The 20,621-nt window shown below is 39.2% G+C and overlaps 1 protein-coding gene across 2 annotated transcripts in view; it reads right to left on the reverse strand.

Annotated features, from left to right (window-relative positions):
* The window catches only part of LOC110064640 (DNA polymerase zeta catalytic subunit-like), a 29,718-nt gene extending 18,513 nt beyond the window's left edge, over positions 1-11,205 (reverse strand). Inside the window, exons 1-12 of one of the 2 annotated variants that reach the window (XM_020771712.2) lie at positions 10,645-11,205; positions 9,271-9,345; positions 8,431-8,512; positions 8,079-8,163; positions 7,669-7,780; positions 6,775-6,872; positions 5,924-6,028; positions 5,253-5,337; positions 2,508-2,695; positions 1,384-1,473; positions 654-764; positions 9-174 (exon numbers count right to left, since the gene is read on the reverse strand). In XM_020771712.2, the coding sequence (XP_020627371.2) occupies positions 9-174; positions 654-764; positions 1,384-1,473; positions 2,508-2,695; positions 5,253-5,337; positions 5,924-6,028; positions 6,775-6,872; positions 7,669-7,780; positions 8,079-8,163; positions 8,431-8,512; positions 9,271-9,345; positions 10,645-10,976 (1,529 nt within the window). In that variant the 5' untranslated portion in view covers positions 10,977-11,205. Of the gene's footprint in view, positions 1-8; positions 175-653; positions 765-1,383; positions 1,474-2,507; positions 2,696-5,252; positions 5,338-5,923; positions 6,029-6,774; positions 6,873-7,668; positions 7,781-8,078; positions 8,164-8,430; positions 8,513-9,270; positions 9,346-10,513 lie in introns of both variants that reach the window. The other variant, XM_020771713.2, reaches the window with a different exon arrangement.
* Positions 11,206-20,621: the final 9,416 nt, after the last annotated feature.

Genomic DNA, 20,621 nt, shown 5'->3' on the forward strand with positions numbered 1-20,621 from the left:
AGATTTACCTTTGGGATGCAATGTCATTCTCTTGTCCATCGGTCATTTGCTCATCACCAGTCTCCGCTAACTGTGGCTCGATGTCGTCCCAGACCCTCTGTGACATCATAATGGACTCGTCAGCCTCACTCAATTCCTCCTCATCCTTAGCTTCCTCGTCCAAAGCCGCATCTCCTTAATACAAAAAAAACAACCATCGATGATGATTTATTGAAATATCAACAGTAGCACTAGCCCGCGAACACAGATCATTTCATTTCTCTTTAACCTCGCTCGATAACCTCGCGGGTCTATTAGCCTCCATACACAAACTATAGACCATTGTCACCTTTAATTGTTATAAATGTATCTTTTGTCTTTTTTTATGCTAATATTGTAATTTCAAAACTGTAAGTGCAAAATAAAGTGAAGTTGAAGTTGAAGTTATTTGTTAATCTGAAGGGCTGGTTCTGGACAACAACAACCAGGGCTGGTTCTAGGGGTAACCCTACCATGGACTAACGTCCCACTTATGGGGGGAGTACAGAAAAACCATAATAAGCACTGGCGATATCGGACACCTTCGCTCAATGCAGATTTTACCTTAAAAATTTACCTTACAGAGTAAGTTCACTGTCACATGTACTTTGTAGTGGTTGTAAGACCTGTCTTACCTTGATCAAGCAAGATGCTCTGACTCAAAGTTGTTTTTTGGCTTCCTTGCTGACTAGACTCCTCAGCCAAGCTTGTCAAGATGTCAACCATTTCTTTATCCAGACTAGAGGCTACCAGAAAGATAACTTCATTGTCAATCAGTTCTGTGGCGAGTCACAAAGTTGGTAGTGTTTGCTTTGTGTATGTGCTTACATTTTCAGACCCACTGTACAATGCAGTGCATCTACATGCAGTGCTTGGTTCAGTAGCTTTGACATTCTTGGTTTGTACCGGTTGTTTCAATTTAGCAGACTAGACAACTAGATGAAAATTCCCAGATGCTACAACAAAAGATTAGAGCCAGATTCTGCATGGAGGTGTGGTATCATAATGGTCCCGGTGACTACAAACTCGAGACTAGTTTGTTTACCGACCAGGGTCATTGTGTCGTATTCTTGGGCGAGACACTTTCCTCTAATAGTGGCTCTCTCCATCCAGAAATATAATTGAATACCAGCAAACTGTTAGGTCAACTTGACAAAATACTGAGGGTGGGGGTAGGGTATGGGGGTTGGGTGGGTATAGGGGGTGGGTTAGAGTAGGGGTGGGGTGGGTATAGGGGCTGTGGTGGAGTAGTGACAACCTGCAATGAAATAGCACTTTCTGGTAGCTTCGTGTTACAGAACCAGAGACAAGCTCTGGCCCTGCTGGTTTCTGCAAGCAATATAATCTGAAGCTGAGTAAACTTACAGAGGTCTTGTGAAAAAGATCGCTGACTTGCTTCTACAACTTCCTGGACAATACTCTGATTAACGACAGGCTCATCTTCATCAACGACAACTAGATAAGAGAAGAAAACAAGAAAGAAATTACCTTTTAATATTAGGTATGTTGTAAGGTTATGTTGGGTAAGATTTGGTAAGATTTGTGTCTGACAAGATGTCATGACATCTTAAAACATGTTTGAGTTGTTGTTGTTGTTGGCATTTGAGCATGAATTTTTCACAAAACTGATTGTGTGTTGTAGCTCAAGTCTTCCCAATAAAGTTATGGTAGGTTTGAGCACTAGACTCTGGATTATCAAGTCCAGGTTTGAAAATAGCAAATGAGCTTTTGAGGAAGATTCTCTACTGGGTAATAGCCCCTCTCAACGCAAAAGCATTAATAGGTACTGGCTAATGGATTGAGCAATATAACAAGCGTGCTGAGGGATAAGCAGTTCCAGAGAAGCATCCCTCCTAGGCCAGGAGACAAGATCAGCTCCAGGTTTTAGGTACATGGTTTATGGGTAGTTGGTATAGTTAGGTATGCTGTATATGGTTCATGCATATTTGGCATGTGTAGGTAATTTAGACATGGAATGGAAAGTAGAAAATCCTTTTTTTCCCTGGATGTAGGGCATATGTTCTCCCCAACAGGATTTTAGTGTAAGGCATACTGACTCTCAGGAGGAGAAACAATACTCCCACAATAAAGAAATTGCACCCATTGTGACAACTCATCTGACAGGTGACTGAAATAAATACAAGGCCTTAACTTTACCTACCACAATGTGAAAAGAATTCCAATTTTCAGGCTTAAACTTTCAGGCAAGCTGTAACTATGATGCACTAGACTGAACAACATTCTCACTAGCCCCAAAAAAGTTCATCTCTAACTTATTGACAGCACTTCCACAATTTGAGTTTCCTCCATAATTTTCCCAAGAACTGAATCCTCTAGCCCGTCTGCAAAATCCACAAGCCCCAGGCTATAAACATGACTTTATTTGCACCATTTATCATCACAACGAACTTGAAGCACAGTTATTTTGTAACTTATCAAAGAAAACACATTTTCCAAAGAGGGCCCATATTAACAAGTACGATTGATACCTTGTGATGATTCTGCTGCTGAGTCATCTGCTGTTTGTGACAGTAACTGTAACAAAGCATTAGCATCTGAAGAAATGTCACCAACGATGTCTTTCTGAGATGCAGTCAATGACGAAATGTAATCTTGAAATGAGGCGAGTTCTTGTGGCGACAATGCTTCTCGTCCAAGCTTTCCCATCTGGCTTTGTCTGTGTTTGGAGGTGCACAAGTTCAACATGTAAATAAAATAAATGTTACTAAAATTTCATCCTTTTGATCTCATGTACTTCCCAAGTTCAAAGCTGCTATTCCTGCTACTCAGGTAGCCATTCATTTCATTGAAATGATCTCTGAGAATATGGTGAAAATTATCTCTGAGAATATGGTGATTTGGCATGGCTCATTTTCACTAGTGCAGTAGCATAAGCAACATACAGAGATAGCAGAGTGCTGCTCAGTAGCATCTTTTGTTAACCCTTTGACTGCCAACGGAGCATGAAGTTCAACATGTCTTGAGTGGTCATGCTCTTTCTACTACTTGTGACGTCATCAATTTAAAGTGTATTTGACACGAAATTTTTTTCAAAGTATTTTCCTTCTTTGATATATGTAATAAGCGAATAATGTCTTAAAAATGCCAAAATACAGCCAATTTCCCTTTAAAAGTGTCCCAGGAAACTGGGGATGAGAATTGTGTTTGTAACATCACAGTGATTGATAACATTGCTGTCGCGGGAAGCCGCCTTGTCATTTCTCTTGCACGTGGCTTCAAATGTGTCAGTGATTTGCTAGCTAGTAACGCAAATTTTCGACCCGCTCCGTTTCCCTTCACTTTCAGCCATATTGGTTTGTTTATCAAACACAGTGACATCACAGACGTCAATCATGGGACATTTTGGCCGCGCAATCTCTGGGACAATTTCAACATGAAAGTAGCGCATATTTTCAACGGAAAAAAGGATTTTTAAAGTATTCTCACGATCTAAAAACTTTACAACCGTTTTTCTAACATTATTAACGACCAGAATCAGTGGAAAAAAAATTGTGTCATATACACTTAAAATGTCACCAGATATTCCTGACAAGCAGATAGTAGAGCTAGAACAGATCTATCTGCACAACAGGCTATTTTGGATATCGACGGCATTCTGACCAAGCAAATGAATGAGTTTCCAGTAATCGGATACCCGTGTTTGTGTGAAGAACTCTGGGATCGTCAGGGGGCAAACAATGCTAGTCGCTAGAAGGAAATGTATGGCAAAAAGTTGTTTCGAGGTACAAGGAAACGATTTTTGTGAGAGATCAACGCTTTTTCGCCATTGTTTTATCGCGAATGGATTTGGGCAATGTTGATATGTGGAATATGTAAGTTTTTGTTTGAATAACCGTGAAATATGTGATAAAACCTACCGGTAAACTCCATTGCTTGCGTGAGGTTTATTGTGAAATTTACATCGTGTAATGGTCTGAAAATATTACAATATTAATTAGGTCTAAATCGAGAGGAAATAACCCAGTAAGGCCTTTTAAGTTGTGTACAGGCTACTTTCGGCTTATTTGAGAGCTCAGTCATACAAATAATAATGGAAATAAGCCCAGTGGCGATCATTGTACCATCTGGGGTTGATTTAATGTCAAATGAGTCCGCGCGACTCATGCTGTGTGGCTACTGTGTTGCGCAAAGCCTTTGTTTTGCTTTTACTAGCACGTATTTATGTTATTTTCCTTTTCTATAACAGATCAAGGGTGGCTCCTTGAATATATCTCTGAGTATTTGTATTTAAAAGTGCCATTTGTGCGTGATTATGCTTTCCAAAGTTTGGTATTGACGGTTCAGTGAAATTGTCCGACACAAAGGGTAGTAGTTCCTTCTGCAATTTTCAATGTCTGTTTTAGAGCTAATTCTTTTCTGTCTTTATATTTAACTTCTCAGAGGGTCTTTTCTACCATTTGCTTCGGGTAGCCTCTCAAGATCAGGCATGTATTGAAATTTTCAATATTCTCTTCAATGCATTTCACAATAAACCTCACGCAAGCAAAAGGGAGTTTATCGGTAAATTTTATCAGTTATTTCACGGTTATTCAAACAAAAACTTACATTTTCTATGTATCAACATTGCCAAAATCCATTTGCGATAAAACAACGGCAAAAAAGCGTTGATCTCTCCCCAAAACCAGGTTTTTGGGCGTCGAAACAACTTTTCGCCATACATTTCCTTCTAGCAACTTGCAATGTTTGCCCCCTGACAATCCCAGAGTTCTTTGCGCAAACATGGGTATCCGATTACTGGCAACTCGTTCATTGAAAAACAAAGTCATCAGTTTTGGTGTAAAATGGCCCAATATACATGTAATTGATCAAGGTCCCATTTCCAGGCTTTGCCCATAATTATGTCTTTTACTATGTCAGCTTATGGTTGTGCTTACGTGCTAGTGAAAACCAGCCTTTAGGAGGAACTAATAGTGAATTTTTGGTTGTTTCAAGGAATAAAGTAGATGTTGATCTTGCCTAAGAACTGAAGGTTGAAATGCAATATAATGATTACAAATTACAGGATTGGTAGCATGCTTGTTTGTGTGGGTAACATTAAAAAAATTGATATTGTTGAAAAAATATATTTCTTAATTTCACTGCAATATGCAATTTGATTGCAATGCAACTGCTTTAACGGTTTTCATTAGTAAAAATAAACAGGTCTCAAATTAATAAAAATGTAACAAGATAATATGAAAACACTTCAATAAGATCTATTAAATAAACCTTACATGAGAACATCACGCCCTTCTATTATTTCTCTGATTCTTTCTTTTAATTTCTTTTCTGTCTCAGTTTGTTTGATGAATCCTCTCTCTGCAGCAATGAGAACATGGAACATAAAAATTTATCGCACATAAAGAAGGGTCATTACTCTTAGAAATTTACGCCATCGCTGTGCCTTTTAATAACACATGAACTTATCAAGGGTTTTGTTTTACACTGCCATCAATCACCTTGGTTAATCTCTCAAGAAATTCATTTCTATAGGTCCAATCAATTTTGCTTGTATCTTAATTCTTTCAAGTTTTGGTGATTGTTGTTGTAATAATGATTGGCGGCAGAAAAAAATGCAATTGTTAATAATTAATATTAAGCTAATTATTGGATTTTAAACTATTTACTGAAATGTACAACAAGCCAGTGATAGGTCAGAACTCTTACACTCCCCAGCCTTAAGAAGTAAATGGGTCTTTACAACTTACTAGTAAAATAAAGTAAATAAGTAAACTAAAACTTCCTTTAGCCAGGGTGGCCCGTTCAGCATCATCACCATCATCACCAGAGGGGCCCTGGCCTGGTTATAAATATTACAATCATTAAAATTACAAATATACATAGTGAAAAAGTTGAATTTTACAAATTTCACATAAGCTTTAATGATCAACAACAACTTTCTGACCTTGTGTTGGTGGAGCTGAGATTTGTGAAGATTCATTTGCTTCTCTTCTTCGTTGTTGTTCATCTTCCCAGATGGCAGCTAAGCCAGGATTTTTACCAATATTAACTGCCATAAAATTAAAAAAAAACTATGTACTTGAAAACAAAAAGACATGATAACATAAATTTAACCTGCCTTATCCTTGACCAGAATTCTTAAAAGGATCTTTGAAGTAAACATGTCTTCTTATTGTGCAACTGGAAGTGCTTATGTCATAATGTCCCATTAACAGAAGTCTCCACCACCAAAGAGCGCATCTATTTATTTCAGTCTTTCATTTCATTTCAGTCTTTCATTTGTGTTTATCAATGTTACGCCAGGGGGACCCTGGGAATATGTGGGGAATTTGACTCCAATTGCCTTCCTCATCCTTGGGAATTTGACTAAGAGTCTGAGCCCCAGAGTGGGAATGTTTCATTTTTTTATTAGGAGAAATGGATTCAAGTCACATCATCACATGAGCTTGTCTGTGCGGCCATCTTAAAATGGTGCTCGTGGAGAAGAACATTGTTTATTTTAAGGTAAGCACTTGTTTTCAAAAAATAAAACAACTACTTCTTACTACTCACTTTCAATATAAATTGATGGAACACCTCACTTTGTGGAGATTGGGTGTATTTGTAATTTATAGTCAGACAATCAAGCGCTGGAATTTCAATGGCTCTATACTAGGGTGGGGATATTTGATCTGATTTTACCCATTTTCTGGGCCCTGCAGTGATGATTTTGACCAAACATTCTTCTGAAAAGTCAGATGCCCCAAATATGCCCAGGTCCTTGCCCCTTGGGCTTAACATTGATAAACACATTACCTCCGATCTCAAGCTTGTTCAAGATGTCAGATGCTTGTACATCAACCTCCAACTCACAGAAACTGAGTCTCTCAACCTCTGATCCCAAAACCCAGTCTCTGCAGCAATAAAAAATATTGTTAGAAAGTTATGGCTTGAAAGAATATTTAAAAAAATAGCCTGAAGAAGATATGAGTGCTGAATTATTAAAAATTGTGTTTTTATAACTCAATAGAAACACAGAAAAGTTGTCGTAGTCACATTGTTCATTATTTCCTTTGGTCTGCTTTCTAAAAAAGATAGAAAACATTTTCTTCGTGTTTCTATTGAGTTGTAGAAACACTCATGAAAGTTTGGAAGAACTCAAAAACTAATTTCTCATTCTCCCAAACTTCCACTGATGTTTTGATAACTTGATAAAAACACAGAAAATGTTTTCTTTTTCTTAAATACCACTATGTGAGATTTCTGTGTGAGTTCCGCCTTTGTTTATTGTATTTTAATTATTATTGTATCATTTTCGTTTGCCTCATTTCACATTGCATTGCTTTGCATGGCATTGCATTCCACCGAATTGCTTGGTTTGGAGAGTTCAGCATCTAAGGATCAGGTTTAGATGTGATTAACATATTCATCGGCAACAAATGGGGGCTGAGGATTACCCTGCAAATGTTACAAGTACCCTATAGCCTTTAACCCTAGGATGTTTCTCTTGATCTGGGAAAACCGCCTTGTGGGGAATGATAACATCATCAAAATACAAAACTGTAGCCATAAATAATGATGTATAATATTACGCATAAAATAAGGCAATCTTCAAATATAGAGCTTCTATGACTGAAAGAGAGTATTATACTTTAAAAGTAACACAAAATGCACTAATTAATATTAATGACTTATCATACCATACCTTACCTAGATACAGTATCTTCATTCCAAATTTGTGCTCGAGAGGCAGAAAACGTTGTTGGAGTAGATTGAGGAGAGGTAGATTTCTGGATGGTAGAAGTCACTGTACCAGCTTCCTCTGTTCAAACAAAACTCCACATTATATTTTTACTAATTTCATTTGTGTTTGATATTAATTAATATATTAGTACATTGATGAAATGGACAGTAATATATGACATAAGGAAAGAAATAAGTCAGTTGTATATATACTTAAAGGACAAATAACAACAAATCTAAAGTTCTTAGTTTACCAAATTTGAGATGTTTGACAGTTCCCAGCACAACCTAACATCATTTCCTACTGTCAAAATGCCTTGGGGTTAAGTAAACACATGTATATATACAGTTACAAATTGTATTTATCTAATTCATACCATCTAAAAGTCTCACAGGACTCCTGAATTTCACAGTAGACACATGAAGCAGGTTCATTCCATAGAGGTTGTGGTCCATAAAAAACTAGAAAATGTAATAACAAACATATCAAATTTCTGTTTGTTAATAATAATAAAGAAGAAGAGGACTTGAGATTTGAGTATGAGTAAAGGATAATTTATGCTCTACAATTTGTCTGTTCAGTTGGGCCCCAAGCTTGATAAGAAAAGTGTGCACTAATCATCTGGATTTTTATTAAAAGTTCTGTTGCAGTCCAGCAAATTTTTCAAATAATGCCAATTTAAATCCACGGAAACTAAATAAAGCAAAACCAATTAGGTAATAATTCACCTGTAACAGATATGGGATATGAGCTTCATGAGGCTGGAACACTTTATTCATGATTGCTCCATTCTGAAGGAGACTGACAACCCTGCAATGAAACAAAATTTAAGGAACCACTGGCAGCTAACTGTAACTATCAATCCTATTTCCAACAACCAGGAACTTGTTGCATTATAATGGCAAGTGATTTCCAGTGACTTGAAAATTAATACACATAGTTAACACTAAGTCTAAGAGGGCAAACTCTCCCATGCAAAAGATATGCTATTGATAGTCCTCCTTATCCCAAAACTAAAATGGAAGAAATCAAGGAGACCACGGAACTGCACAAAAACAAGAATGGAGAAACAGCTGTCAGAAGGCTGGTTCCACCTAGAGTCCACTGAAGAGTTCCCATACCTGATCCCATAGTAACATTCAGTGATAAACCCCCTGGGGGTTGGAATCCCAAATAAAAAAGATGGGAGTGCTCCTCATACCTTTTAGGGGTTAAAAAAAGGTGTTCAGCCTCAAAAGGTCCACAGCGGGAGCTTCTGCAGTACCTTTTAGCATATTGAGGTGAAAAAATGCATGCATAACAGGAGATAGCTTTTCGGTTTAGATTTAGAGCTTCTTAGGGGTGAAAAAAATTTAAAGCCGTGCCCACAAAACAGGACCTTGGTACCTCTTAGGGGTTCTCTTCAAAATTTCCAACAAGCACCCAGTACTTTTTATATGGAAGTCCCCACTTCCCCCGCTGGGGATAAACCAGTTCATGACAGGCCAGTTATTGCAATACGGTATAATACGCACGCAATGCATGCAGAGGCCTGTAGCTTCTACACAACTGTCAAAGGACTTTCTTACCGGGTCACCAAGAATGGATTGTACAGAACAATCTTTAAGAAATCTCTCTCTCCTTCATGGTATCCATAGTATGGTCTAAATACAGAGACACAAAACTAAACATTGTCTGGTTTCACACAAGTTTTCAATATGTATTGCAGTAGATGATAATAGCACCACTCTTAAGAAGACATTAACTTCACACTCAATTGTTGGTTCAGATACAACACCGTGGCCTAATGGTTAACTTCTGGGATCCTAGATGAGATAGCCAGCTTCAAGCTTGGTCACCATGTGCAGGAAAGAGGAATACTTCCCATTAATAGACTAATGGGAAATTATGTCCTGCTTGATGCAGTGATTTCAATAAGAAGAGGTGGCAAATAGTCCCTCAAAAACCATGGGTTTTGCAAAATTTTTGTTGAATTTCACTTGTCTCACAGTCTCATTTTTTTCAGTGGTTATGTGCATCTCACAATGTTCTGAATTTATTCACAAAGCTGTTTCAGAGTCTTGATTTTTTTTTGTAAGGCTAAGAAAGTCTCAAAGTCCTGATTTGTTTGTTTATTTGTTTGTTTTAATTAATGATGTTTGAATGTCATAGAGTCTGAATGTATTGGAGACTAAATTTCTTACACTCACATTTTCTTGAGATTGCAAAGAGAAATGTTAGTCTGGCATTCTCCCAAATTCTTGCAATTACTATTCACCACCCCTCTAAGACCCAGCATGTGTCAGAACTCCAGCCGGTATCCTGTCGCAAATCACTCGCCATGTTAGCCGTTTTCAAAACTTCGCCCACAAGAGGAAGTTTTTATGAGTCTTTCTTGTTGCTCTTAGACTGGTGCTGCACTAGAGCAGTCTACTAATTCAAATCTTAGTGAAAGCGTCATGGATAAGAAAAGCAGTTTCTCAACTGGATTGACTATAATTTGATTACATTTTACACAGAGTCACTAAAATGGGGTCACACATTTTCAACAAAACTGTCTCATTGGGAACTGATGGACTTCTTGTAAATATTTTCTGGTTTTATCTCCCATGTGCAGTACAGTCAAGAGTGTTCAAGCACAACCCTCCCCCGGACAGGTATTTTCCCTGATCAAGCCCCCTCCCTCCCCAGTGCTCAATGATACACTCCTCGCATCACTCTTCATGAGCATTGGAGGGGGGCCTTGGTTGGGGAAAATAACTGTCTCAAGGGGGGTTTTGCTGGAACCCCCCTTGACTACACTACTCATTTTCTGGGTTCTGCAAGAGATACCTTTTGGCAAAATTGGCAATCTCCTGCATTTGGGCTTCAGTGGCATCACAGTGGGTCTTGAGTGACTCAAGAACTACACAAATAAATCCCCCAACCACATTGCCCATTCTGCCTGCCTTAGGCACACTTACATCCCTTTAACCACAGTGATTTCATAGACGTGATGACGGGATGACGAAGCTCTACCAAGAGCGACTTGCACTGCAAAGTCCACACTAGTTGCGAACTGTTTCAGGTATTTGTCAGTGGGCTGTGTTCCATCGTATGGTACATAGATGTAAGGGAATATTCCATGCACATGGAGACATGTCTTCTGTCCACTGGGAGTGGCGCCATAAACACGGATAACAGGAACCTTTGACACTGTCGCATCCTCACGAAATTTGGAATTACAAACATCGAGATTAGCAACTGGATCAGCGAGGTAGAAATCACTGTTCACAATTCGTACAGAAAACATCATTTCTTTCTTGGTGTGACACCCATAAGATGATTTCACCCTTTGCAAAAGGGCACATCAGTTACTGCTAGCTGAGTCAAAATTTTGTTGAGTTGACAAATTTTTCCGCCATTTTGTTTTCGCGCGATTGGCTCGGCCCAGGTTTCTGTAGTTTCTCTCCATTCGTGTGGACGTGATAACCGGGAACGTGGGAACAAGCAATACTACCTCCCCGTGTCGTACCCTGTCAGGAACAATGAGGATTTACTATTACGATGAATTTCGCCTTTCAAAAATATTGGTTTTCGAAGAGATGTAGTGTCTGAAACATTTTAAAACTCTCTAAACATCGTCATAAGCAAACGTTCCACAGTCTCAAGATGCAACTACAAAAAGCACAAATATACAAGCAAACGCAAATAGTTTTATAGACTTTTTATCGTTCTTGGGTACAGCGTAAAGGCCAAGCGAAATAGGGCACATGGGCCTGCACCCCTCATATTTTAGGAATGGCGTGTGTAGTTTGGGTCAATTTGTTGAACAATAAGTCGATTATTCTGCTCGAGCTTGACGAATGTCACTTGAATGTCAACTCATTGTCAGGCGATATTCCGCGTGATTTACCAGGATAATTGTCTTTTTTTGTCTCTTGGGGGTAGTGGGTTGCATGTGTTTCAACGCGAGGCCCCGTGAGGCACGTGTCCACGTGCAGGAGTGTACGAGTGGCACGCGTGCCCGTATGGGCTCGTCTCACACTTGCATGTGTACCATGCACTCGCACACATTTGCACGTGCCGGGTTCACTTGAAGACGAAGATCGTGCTAGCGCCAAAAAGTGTTCTTTACAAATCGACCACATTTCCATTTTATACACTCTTATGAACCAATAAAATTATTTCATGAAACGTTCCACCCTCAGTGGAAGTACGTGCCACATGCGAGAGTTTTCACTGGGAAGTCACCACTCCAAAGTGGCGATATCGATGGAAACCCTACTCGTGCGCCTTATAGCTCCATGGATCACTCTCTTTCCACCTGAAGTACACAAGCTGGTGGGAAATTTCGTCCCAAGTGTCCCGCAGTGGCCATATTGGTCGATATTCCAAGTTACCAGCTTCCGTTTATGGGAGAAGCTTGACAATTTTTCAAGTTCTCTGAGATTTGTCATGCGTTGTGTTTACAGCTTGCATCATCTGGCCTATACTGTTATCAGCAATAGCTCTCCGGCGGCCAACTGAAGAGTGCGCGAAAACTCACTCAATTATTGTTAAGACAGAACTAGCACGAGTTTGTTGATGGAATGCTATTCTTTTTCTCGCAGCGTTTTCAAGAAATAGAAATTTTCCCTCTTTTTGCCACATGTCTTTAAAACGAAGATATGACGACGATTTTACTGCATTTTTTTAAGTACCGCCAAAGATATGACTCGATAGATCAGTGAATCATTGAAGGGGGTTCTTACTGCAACAAAGTTTTGACGCTTTTTCAAGACAAAAAGACTCAAAAAAATTTCCAGACTTTTCAATTTGATATATCACAACCTTGTAAATGTACAATTCATTATAACACATCTTTTATTTCAGTGCACCGCTATAGTAATTTTGAACAAAACTACACCATTATCAACTTAGAATTTCCTCCATAACGATATGTCTTTTGGACTTCGACTTTTAAAAGTTATACTCATGATAGGCCCTACGAAGACTTTGTCCTACGCGAGGCTTTTACCCTTACTCGCTTCACACCTCGTTTTTAGAGCTATTGTAGCCTGCATTTCAGCCATACACTCCTCATGAAGATGCAAATCTCTTTCGGAAATGTTCGGCTCCAGGAGAGGGCTGAAATTCTGGATTCTAGATTTTTTTTAGTCAACTGCAACGGTAGGCTGTTCAAAAAAGCAGCCCGCGCGCCTCCCCCGAACTCTCTTCTCAGGGAGGAACGTAGAAATTACTCGAGTGAGCGGCGGAAATCGAGCCTACTGCAACAGAATCACCTAATATAAGTGACCTGTAATATGCCCGGCCCTTTAAAGGAACTGCAACAGAATCACCTAAAATAAGTGACCTGTACCCAGCCCGTTTGGGGAACTGGAAGTGTGATCCCGCCCACGCGTGATGAGCGTGGGTGATATGTACAGCGAGGGCTTCCCCTGATTTACCCTGAGACAAACATTGGAACGATTACAAAGTCACGTCCATCCAATAATGAGGGCCGTGAGATTAACCTTTGCAGGTCAAACTCCGGCGCACTGTCCCATCACGACGTCGGAATAATGCTACATACGTCGAATTCTCACGCTATGTATTTGCTGATTTTGTCCTGCTTAAGTAATCAAATCGCGTTTCAGAGCCTTACAAGCGCGCGTTTCATACGAACTTAAGATGCTAACCCGCCAACGGAACGCAGAATGCTTGAGTTTACCTGTTGTCCAATTTTGGTTTTAAGTATTTCGTGTCGGCTTCCTAAATCTTTCTTTGCCGTTTTAAACTGTTTTGTCAGAATGGATGTGCAGAACGTAATCTGCTAAACTAGCGTGACCTAGCTACCCCCCTTCAAGATAAACTTTTAATAACGCCGAATCTCATTAATTTGTAAGATTCTTAAGTCAGGCGTGAATCGTACATTTTCTCACGTACACAGCTTTGATCTGTCTTCTTAGGATTTCCTAGGCCTTTCTGATCGCTGCCACATGTTTGAAATACCAGCCATCATGTTCGAACGGCACGCACATATCTCCATTTGATATATCTGTATTTCTTCAAGTAATTGCACTGCTTTCATAATCATTTCTATAACCCGGTCTTTTAGTTTGCGTAACCGGTTTCGACAAAAGGAAGGAAGTCCTTTCACCTCTTAATTTATTTAATTACAAGATCACAGGAATCGAATGAATAAACTTGCAGACAGATTTTAATCAGTTTGCTTTGTGCACTTATCAATCATCGCAGATTCATCCTTTCAACCTGCTCAAGTCGAGTAAGGTTGTTTTCTCGGCCGCGCGCGCGCGTGACATCGACGGTGCTTCGTGTGCGCGTCAGCCAGGGTGCTAAGACATGGGGGAGCTTATCTCCAGCGAGGGGAAATGGTATGGAATACCTCTGTTATGTGAATAAAGTATGCAGAGGTTTTGCTTAGGAGCCCTAGTAATCAGGAGCTACAATTTCTTTTAAACCTTATTCGCTTAAAAATATGGGAGCCGTTCAATAAAATAGCTAGACCTTGATCTTAAGTTAGAAGCCTACTTTAATTGAAAGCGAACTAAAATCACAAAACAAATTATTTGAAAGAATTTGCTGCGTACACAAAAAACCAGTATTTCCTACAGTAGTTTTTAAAGCATTAAAATGAAAAAAAAATCTGAACTGCAGCAGAATTTTTTATTGTTCTTTACATCGCGGTACCGGATCGTAGTCCACTCCATGTCCGTTAAATCCGCTGAATTAAGATGTGGGGGTTACGGTGCTTTTCAGGAGAAAACAACCATTTATTTTCCTGTTAAACTTACAATTAGCTTGGGGAAAATAACTCTCTGGGGCCATTATCGCTCGTGCGTTAATGACGGGCCCCTTCGATGCGGACTGTTCTGGATATATATTGAAAGAATGTTTTATATTTTCATGTTTGGCCAACATGTTGATATACTTGTTATATGCGTTTCTACGCCAGCTAAACTAGTCATTTCTTCCTCAATGTTCTTTTGTTGGCATGTTTCCTGTCCTAATTACTGTTGTTTCACCTCCCATTACTGATAGTTATGAGTAAAACAATGGAAACTTCTGTGTGGCCAAACTGTTTCTCTTTCTCAGTTTTCTTTTGTTGGCATATTTTCATCATGTTTGCTGCTGTTTGCCTCCAAGAAAACGTGCTTATAGGTCTCTTTCTATCCGGCGAAAGTATTCATTCTGTTTTTATGTGAAACCCCTGTTCTAAGCTGTTTTCCATTTACAAGGGGAAAGCGGTCGAGTCACGCAAATGGTATGGTTGCAGACGACATTGGGTGCGTACCATTTAGCAGAATTCACTCGGAGCGCCAGCAACCGAGCTGTGAATCTAAGGATTCCAATCCACAGGACACGCTGGAAACGCGCGGAAGGTCTAGAACTGGCACCCAAAAGCAAATGGAAACGACAATTTAGGACTGCCTTTCAACATTTTGTTTATTTCAGGTGTTATCCGGTCGGTCAAGACAAAATAATCTTATCGTTTCTCGCTGTTTCTCCTACAGAAATTTCTCTGGACTTTTTGTTCAGTGTTAGCAGTGTCTGTAGTCGCTATGTGACACACAGCTTATCGAAAACCGCCCGAAAGATATAAATAACGCCCACAAAATTACTGGGCTCACACTGTTATTTTCCCACTCTAGAAGATAAGAAAGTTGTTGATCATGACCATTCACTACTTAACAGGCATGTGGACAATTAATTAAAAATGTTTCGCCAGTTCGATAGGGAGGAGAAATGCTTGATTTCAAGTGGATTCGTTTTGTTTTGTTTTTTTTGAAAAAAAAAACACCTGACCCGTCATATTTTATGTTTAATTTGCTATGCTGTTCAAGCTGTCTTCTCCAAGAGCTTTGAACGGATGCTAAAAAAAAAACAGTTTTCATTTTATACAATGTTATGTATGTTCAGAATGCACCTTGATATAACTAGTATTTCAAAATGTGTTTTTAAAATTTTTCAAAATTTGGTCGCACTTTCCAAGTCGTAAACAAACACAGGCCTTTTCCACTATATTTAGAGAACGGTTCTCTAAAAAAGGGCGGAATAGCTTGACCTGTGTTGTTAATCTTAAAAACAGTTTAACACGCTTTGTTCACCAACACGAGGTAAGCCACTTCAAAGGAAATTCTAGTCAATTCCGACATTTGATCAAATCTTCAAGGGAGTATTCTACACCTGTTAATTATAAGTAATCAAATGACCTGTTTATTTCCCTCAGGTAACAGCTTAGCTTTAGAGTGTTTTGTTTTGTCTTGTTTTGTCTTGTCTTGTTTTGTTTTTTAAAGTCTTGGCTGTGTCACTGTAATTTGACGGCTTAGCCGGATGTACGTGGCGAAATGGCTTGACGCGACCTTCTTGCATTTTAAACAATTTCTTTATTTCGCAATCAGATACAATATTTGACGGTACGTTTTTTTTAACTTTTTGGCCCGGCCCTACAGAATTGGGAATCTCAGTTTATGACGAGGCTGAAAATTAAAGAAAAAGTTTTATCACTTTCTCACAATGTCGGAGGGAAATGCAAATTTATTTGTTTTTACGTAAGTCGGGGACTTTTCTAAAAAGCAATCAGATGGTTACGTAAGAGTATTTGGCAGCTATGCTTTCCGTTTTCATTTGTGCATGCGTCTTAAATCAAAAATATAAACACCAACCTTGTTATCGGTGGTTATAAATTTAAATGGAATTTATTTTGTTAACCACAAGAACACATGTGGGTGAATGACCATGTTATATCAGCGCTTATCAGCCCCTTATCAACCTCAAACCGCAGAGATAATTACCCTTGGAGATTGGACTTCTGGATTGCTGGACCCTGGAACACCCTTTGAAATTCAACATTAAATAATTTGTTTTGATGTTAAAATCGCCCCCAAACTCTTATGATACTACTATAGAACGTTCTAGCCAGATATTCGGCCATTGATGTTTGATCTCACCCACGCATCGGTACAATCGGCGTTATAAATAAAGGCGAAGAAAACCCGAAATGACCAATTGTTATTTACGAACTGCATCACCTGGTCCGAGCTGGTTTGATTGTTAGACTTGTTGCGACATCAAGTTAACTTGATGAGTTTTTTTGTGCGATTCGTAATTAAGACTTAAGTAGCGCATATGTACGTGCAACTTTAATGCAGTCAGAATGGTAAATCGCTCCAAATGTATACTAGAGATGCTTATGAGTAAAAAGAGCACATTTGTTATCATACAGCAAGTGAAAGGTGGTAAGTCGACTAGCGAATTAGATGGCTGTCTCAAGTTCAAGAAAACCACCCAATACTGGTAGTTCGATATGGCGTTTAAACCTCAACCTAGATTGATCGACATCTAAATCCACTTCCTGTCTAGAGTAGTAGCACCCATGCAATATAACTCGTTGTATGGGGTGTGTTTGCGTGGGATTTACCTGGTTGCTGGGCTGCACGCACTGATGATAAACTGATCTTTTCGAACTACTTGGCAACTCAGTGTCACCGCCATACGCTCAGCTGCTGAAATTTCAGTTCACAGCAGGGCGAAAGACTTTTCCCAGTCTGTACAAAAATGGCCAAAAATATTCCCCGCCGTGCAGAGTGGAATAAACTGATAAAACAGAGATAACAAAATACGGAGGAATCCCGATTTCTCGAACTCTCGATTTTTTTCAGTGAACCTTCCGACAACTCGAACCAAAAGTCGTTTCTGATTTCTCTCCAGCTGAACGCTGTAATTGTACCCCCGATTTCTCTAACAGTTCAATTTTTCAAACCAATTTCGTTGGGTTTCGTTAGGTCTCACATGAATTGCTCGATACCCTTTAAGGAAACAATAAATCAAACAACAGAAACAATGCCCCAAGCCTCAAAACAATTACAGCTGCTACAATAATAAAACAATTAATAGCAGCTTACGAAGCTGCTACACCCACTGCTACACTGTCTGATTTCCTCTCCCTTAGAAGTTTCCACTGTAAGAAGAAAGTAACGTGTCAACTTGGGTGAGCACGAGAGGCAAAAAATATAGCTATTACAACCGACACGTAATTTCATTACAGAAAATTAGGAGAAACAGGAAAATAGATTGGATATATAGTTCAGAGCCCGTTCCCGCAAATTGATGCCATTGTAACTTGAAGAATTTTGGCTTTTTCTGCAAATGTCAACATGCTGACCTTTTCATTCAGAGCCCCAAAATCCTGCTTAGTATGAATATCGCTAAATCACTGATTACAAGTATCGATCACGTATTTTTTTTTTCATTATTATTTCTTGCGGTCAGCAAATTTCAGTTGAGAATTATTTTCAATCTAAATAGACAAAATGTTTTGATAGTGTTGTTTCCGATGCAAATAAGAAACGTTGAGCTGATCACGTACAACACTGCTGTATTTTTTAATTAATACACTTGACACGCGAGTGATCCACGCGGATGCCACGCGCGCAAACGTCAGTTCTTCAGGAATGTTTGAGGGAATATTTACTCAAATATGTTGGATATTTCTTTGTGGAGAAGAAACTGAGCTTTTTGTTATAAATAAACATTTTGAAAGAAGATATTATTCCTGCGTAATCGTAACTAGAGAGCTGACGACGAACTTATCTGATTCACCAGTCAGTGGAAACTGACTACATGTCCAATCTGAATAGTTGGTTGTTATTTCAGCTGTCTGATTTTTTCGGGTCTTCGTCAATTCAATTCCATGCCTCAATTCAGTTGACCTCTTGTAACATTTCCCAGACTTTTAGACTTTTTGCAAGTCACTCTGTCCCCGCCAGTATTGCTGAGGGAAATTTCAAGTTATTCAAAAGCCACCCGCTAAAGCCAGTATTAAGCGGCTAATGGAAGGTCTTGCCGAGAAGTTGCACTCGACTGCTGAAAGATTGTCAAAAGCCTGGATTAAGTGGCTGCCTGAAGTCTACAGGAAATAAAACAAACTGATCCGACCCAGATTGATTATATAAGAAAAGAAAGAAATCAATATGCAACTATGTAGTTCACAAGATAACGAAAGAACCTAAGGAAACTACTCCACGCTCCAGGGACTACTGCGTATTCTGTTGAGTGAGAGTGAGATCGAAATACTCTTGTGATGTCTAGCAATGACAAAAGTTCAAAACGTCGTTCCATTTTACTGCTTTTGACGTCTAAACCATGTTGTTTTACAACTTTCTTGCTTCCTGCTAACGAGGCTTATTAGCCAGCACCCTGGTGAACAATTACCGATCTCGGTAACCCACACAGGAACCCATTAAAAATCACGCCCAGCGATTTATATTTTTTAAAAAATACATGCAGCCCACAAAGATTCAATTTTAAAAGTATTTAAGTTGTCTCTTGGCGTTAGGTGTGCCAGTTAGGTCTACTGTGATAATGAATACTTACTTCGCCAAATTCCTTTATGATGCACGATCAATGTTTACTATTTATTAGTTACGTAATGCCGGTTGTCACGTGCGACAACTTGACTTAGCAGCTATGTGAGTTACGTTTTCTCCCCATGCCATAGTTTCACATCGTACTCGCTCACATCGGTTGTTTTGAGATATATTGGCTCCAGAATCGTTCATGTGTAGGTAAATAGTGATTTATTTCCTTATACCGTGCCGGTTGCTGCATAGCAGACATTCTCGCATCGAGCCATGGTCACTTGAACAACCAAGTTCACTTGCTTAAGGTCGCTGTGGTTTCAAAAACAATTGAACTTATTTAGCGTACAACGTTTATACTTTGAGTGATAAGGGGTTTCGTTCCACTTTTTCCGGTTTTATACTGACCCAGTGCTCTTATGTTTGAGTATAGTCGCTCCTCGTCTAATGTCTTTCGCCGCCATACTGGCTGTCTTTGAAAGGGATCACTTTCAACAAAGTCTGTCTACACGGTGCAATCTCGAATCAGTTAGAGCTTAGTTATTAAGCACGATCCCAAGTTTTCTTCAGTTTTGGAGAGATGCTGTTGATCAGTGGAATCAAATGAAAAGTTAGATGTATAATCAGCGATGATCAAATGATAGCAAATATCACATGTGTTGTCATCCCGATCAGAGTAAAGAACCTTGAAATTTCAGAGTTGAAATTCCAGACGTCCTTTTCTTGGCAAACTTTTCACGTTGACCTCAGCTCGCCGGTTCAGTGCTAAACAGACAAAATAGCATGGGATACTAGACATGCTAGACTTCTGGTGATTTTTAATTTGTTAATCTTTCTAAATTCTTAAGGCAATGGGTGGAGTGGGGATTCGTTTAGACAATTACTGACCTCGTTTTGGGCGTAACGAATTACAAAACCCAATAAATTTCCTGGTTTTCGACACTGCTTTTATTTTGCAAGGTGAATGTCAAATTTTTTTGATCAAGTGGCTTTACTTCTATCGTAGTTCACCCAAACGTTCAGCCGGAAATTAACGAAATAAAGGCAATATCTGTCTTAGTTCCTAAGACTGTCATTTCAATTATTAATGTCTCATGTTGTCGAAGTATAAGAAGCTGTGACCAGTCTGTTATCGAATTTTTTTTTTTGCAATACACCTGCCGTCACAAAATTAGGGCAAGACGGGTGAAAATTTTCGGGAGTTAAAAAACTACCTGTAATCGCACCAAGCGCAATGTTTAATTCAATTGGAAGACAATACAAACACAAGAGGTGCACATGTTGAAGAGAATGGAAGAGGCAATTTAATTGTTCTAGAAGGCCATTTTTTGTACTTCACAAATCTATTAGCGTGTAATTCACTCGCTGCCGCAAAATGACTGAGTACAAACCGCACTCTTAATATTTGACTTCCGGTGGGTCGAGTGGCTCTGTCAGGAAATCCGATACTTTCCGATGACGTGTGTGGCTCGCTGTCTGTCTCTTACGACAAGCGAGAATGTCAAACATTCAGTCCCAAGTGCTTTTACTCTTTTGTGTTGACAAGGATCCTCGTTTTCAGTTGACGACAGCGGTAAATTAGCGAGTGACAGCGTTCG

Source organism: Orbicella faveolata, unplaced genomic scaffold (assembly GCF_042242905.1).
Source record: "Orbicella faveolata isolate gen_17 unplaced genomic scaffold, um_ofav_v1 contig_12, whole genome shotgun sequence".
In the NCBI taxonomy this organism is placed as follows: domain Eukaryota; kingdom Metazoa; phylum Cnidaria; class Anthozoa; order Scleractinia; family Merulinidae; genus Orbicella; species Orbicella faveolata.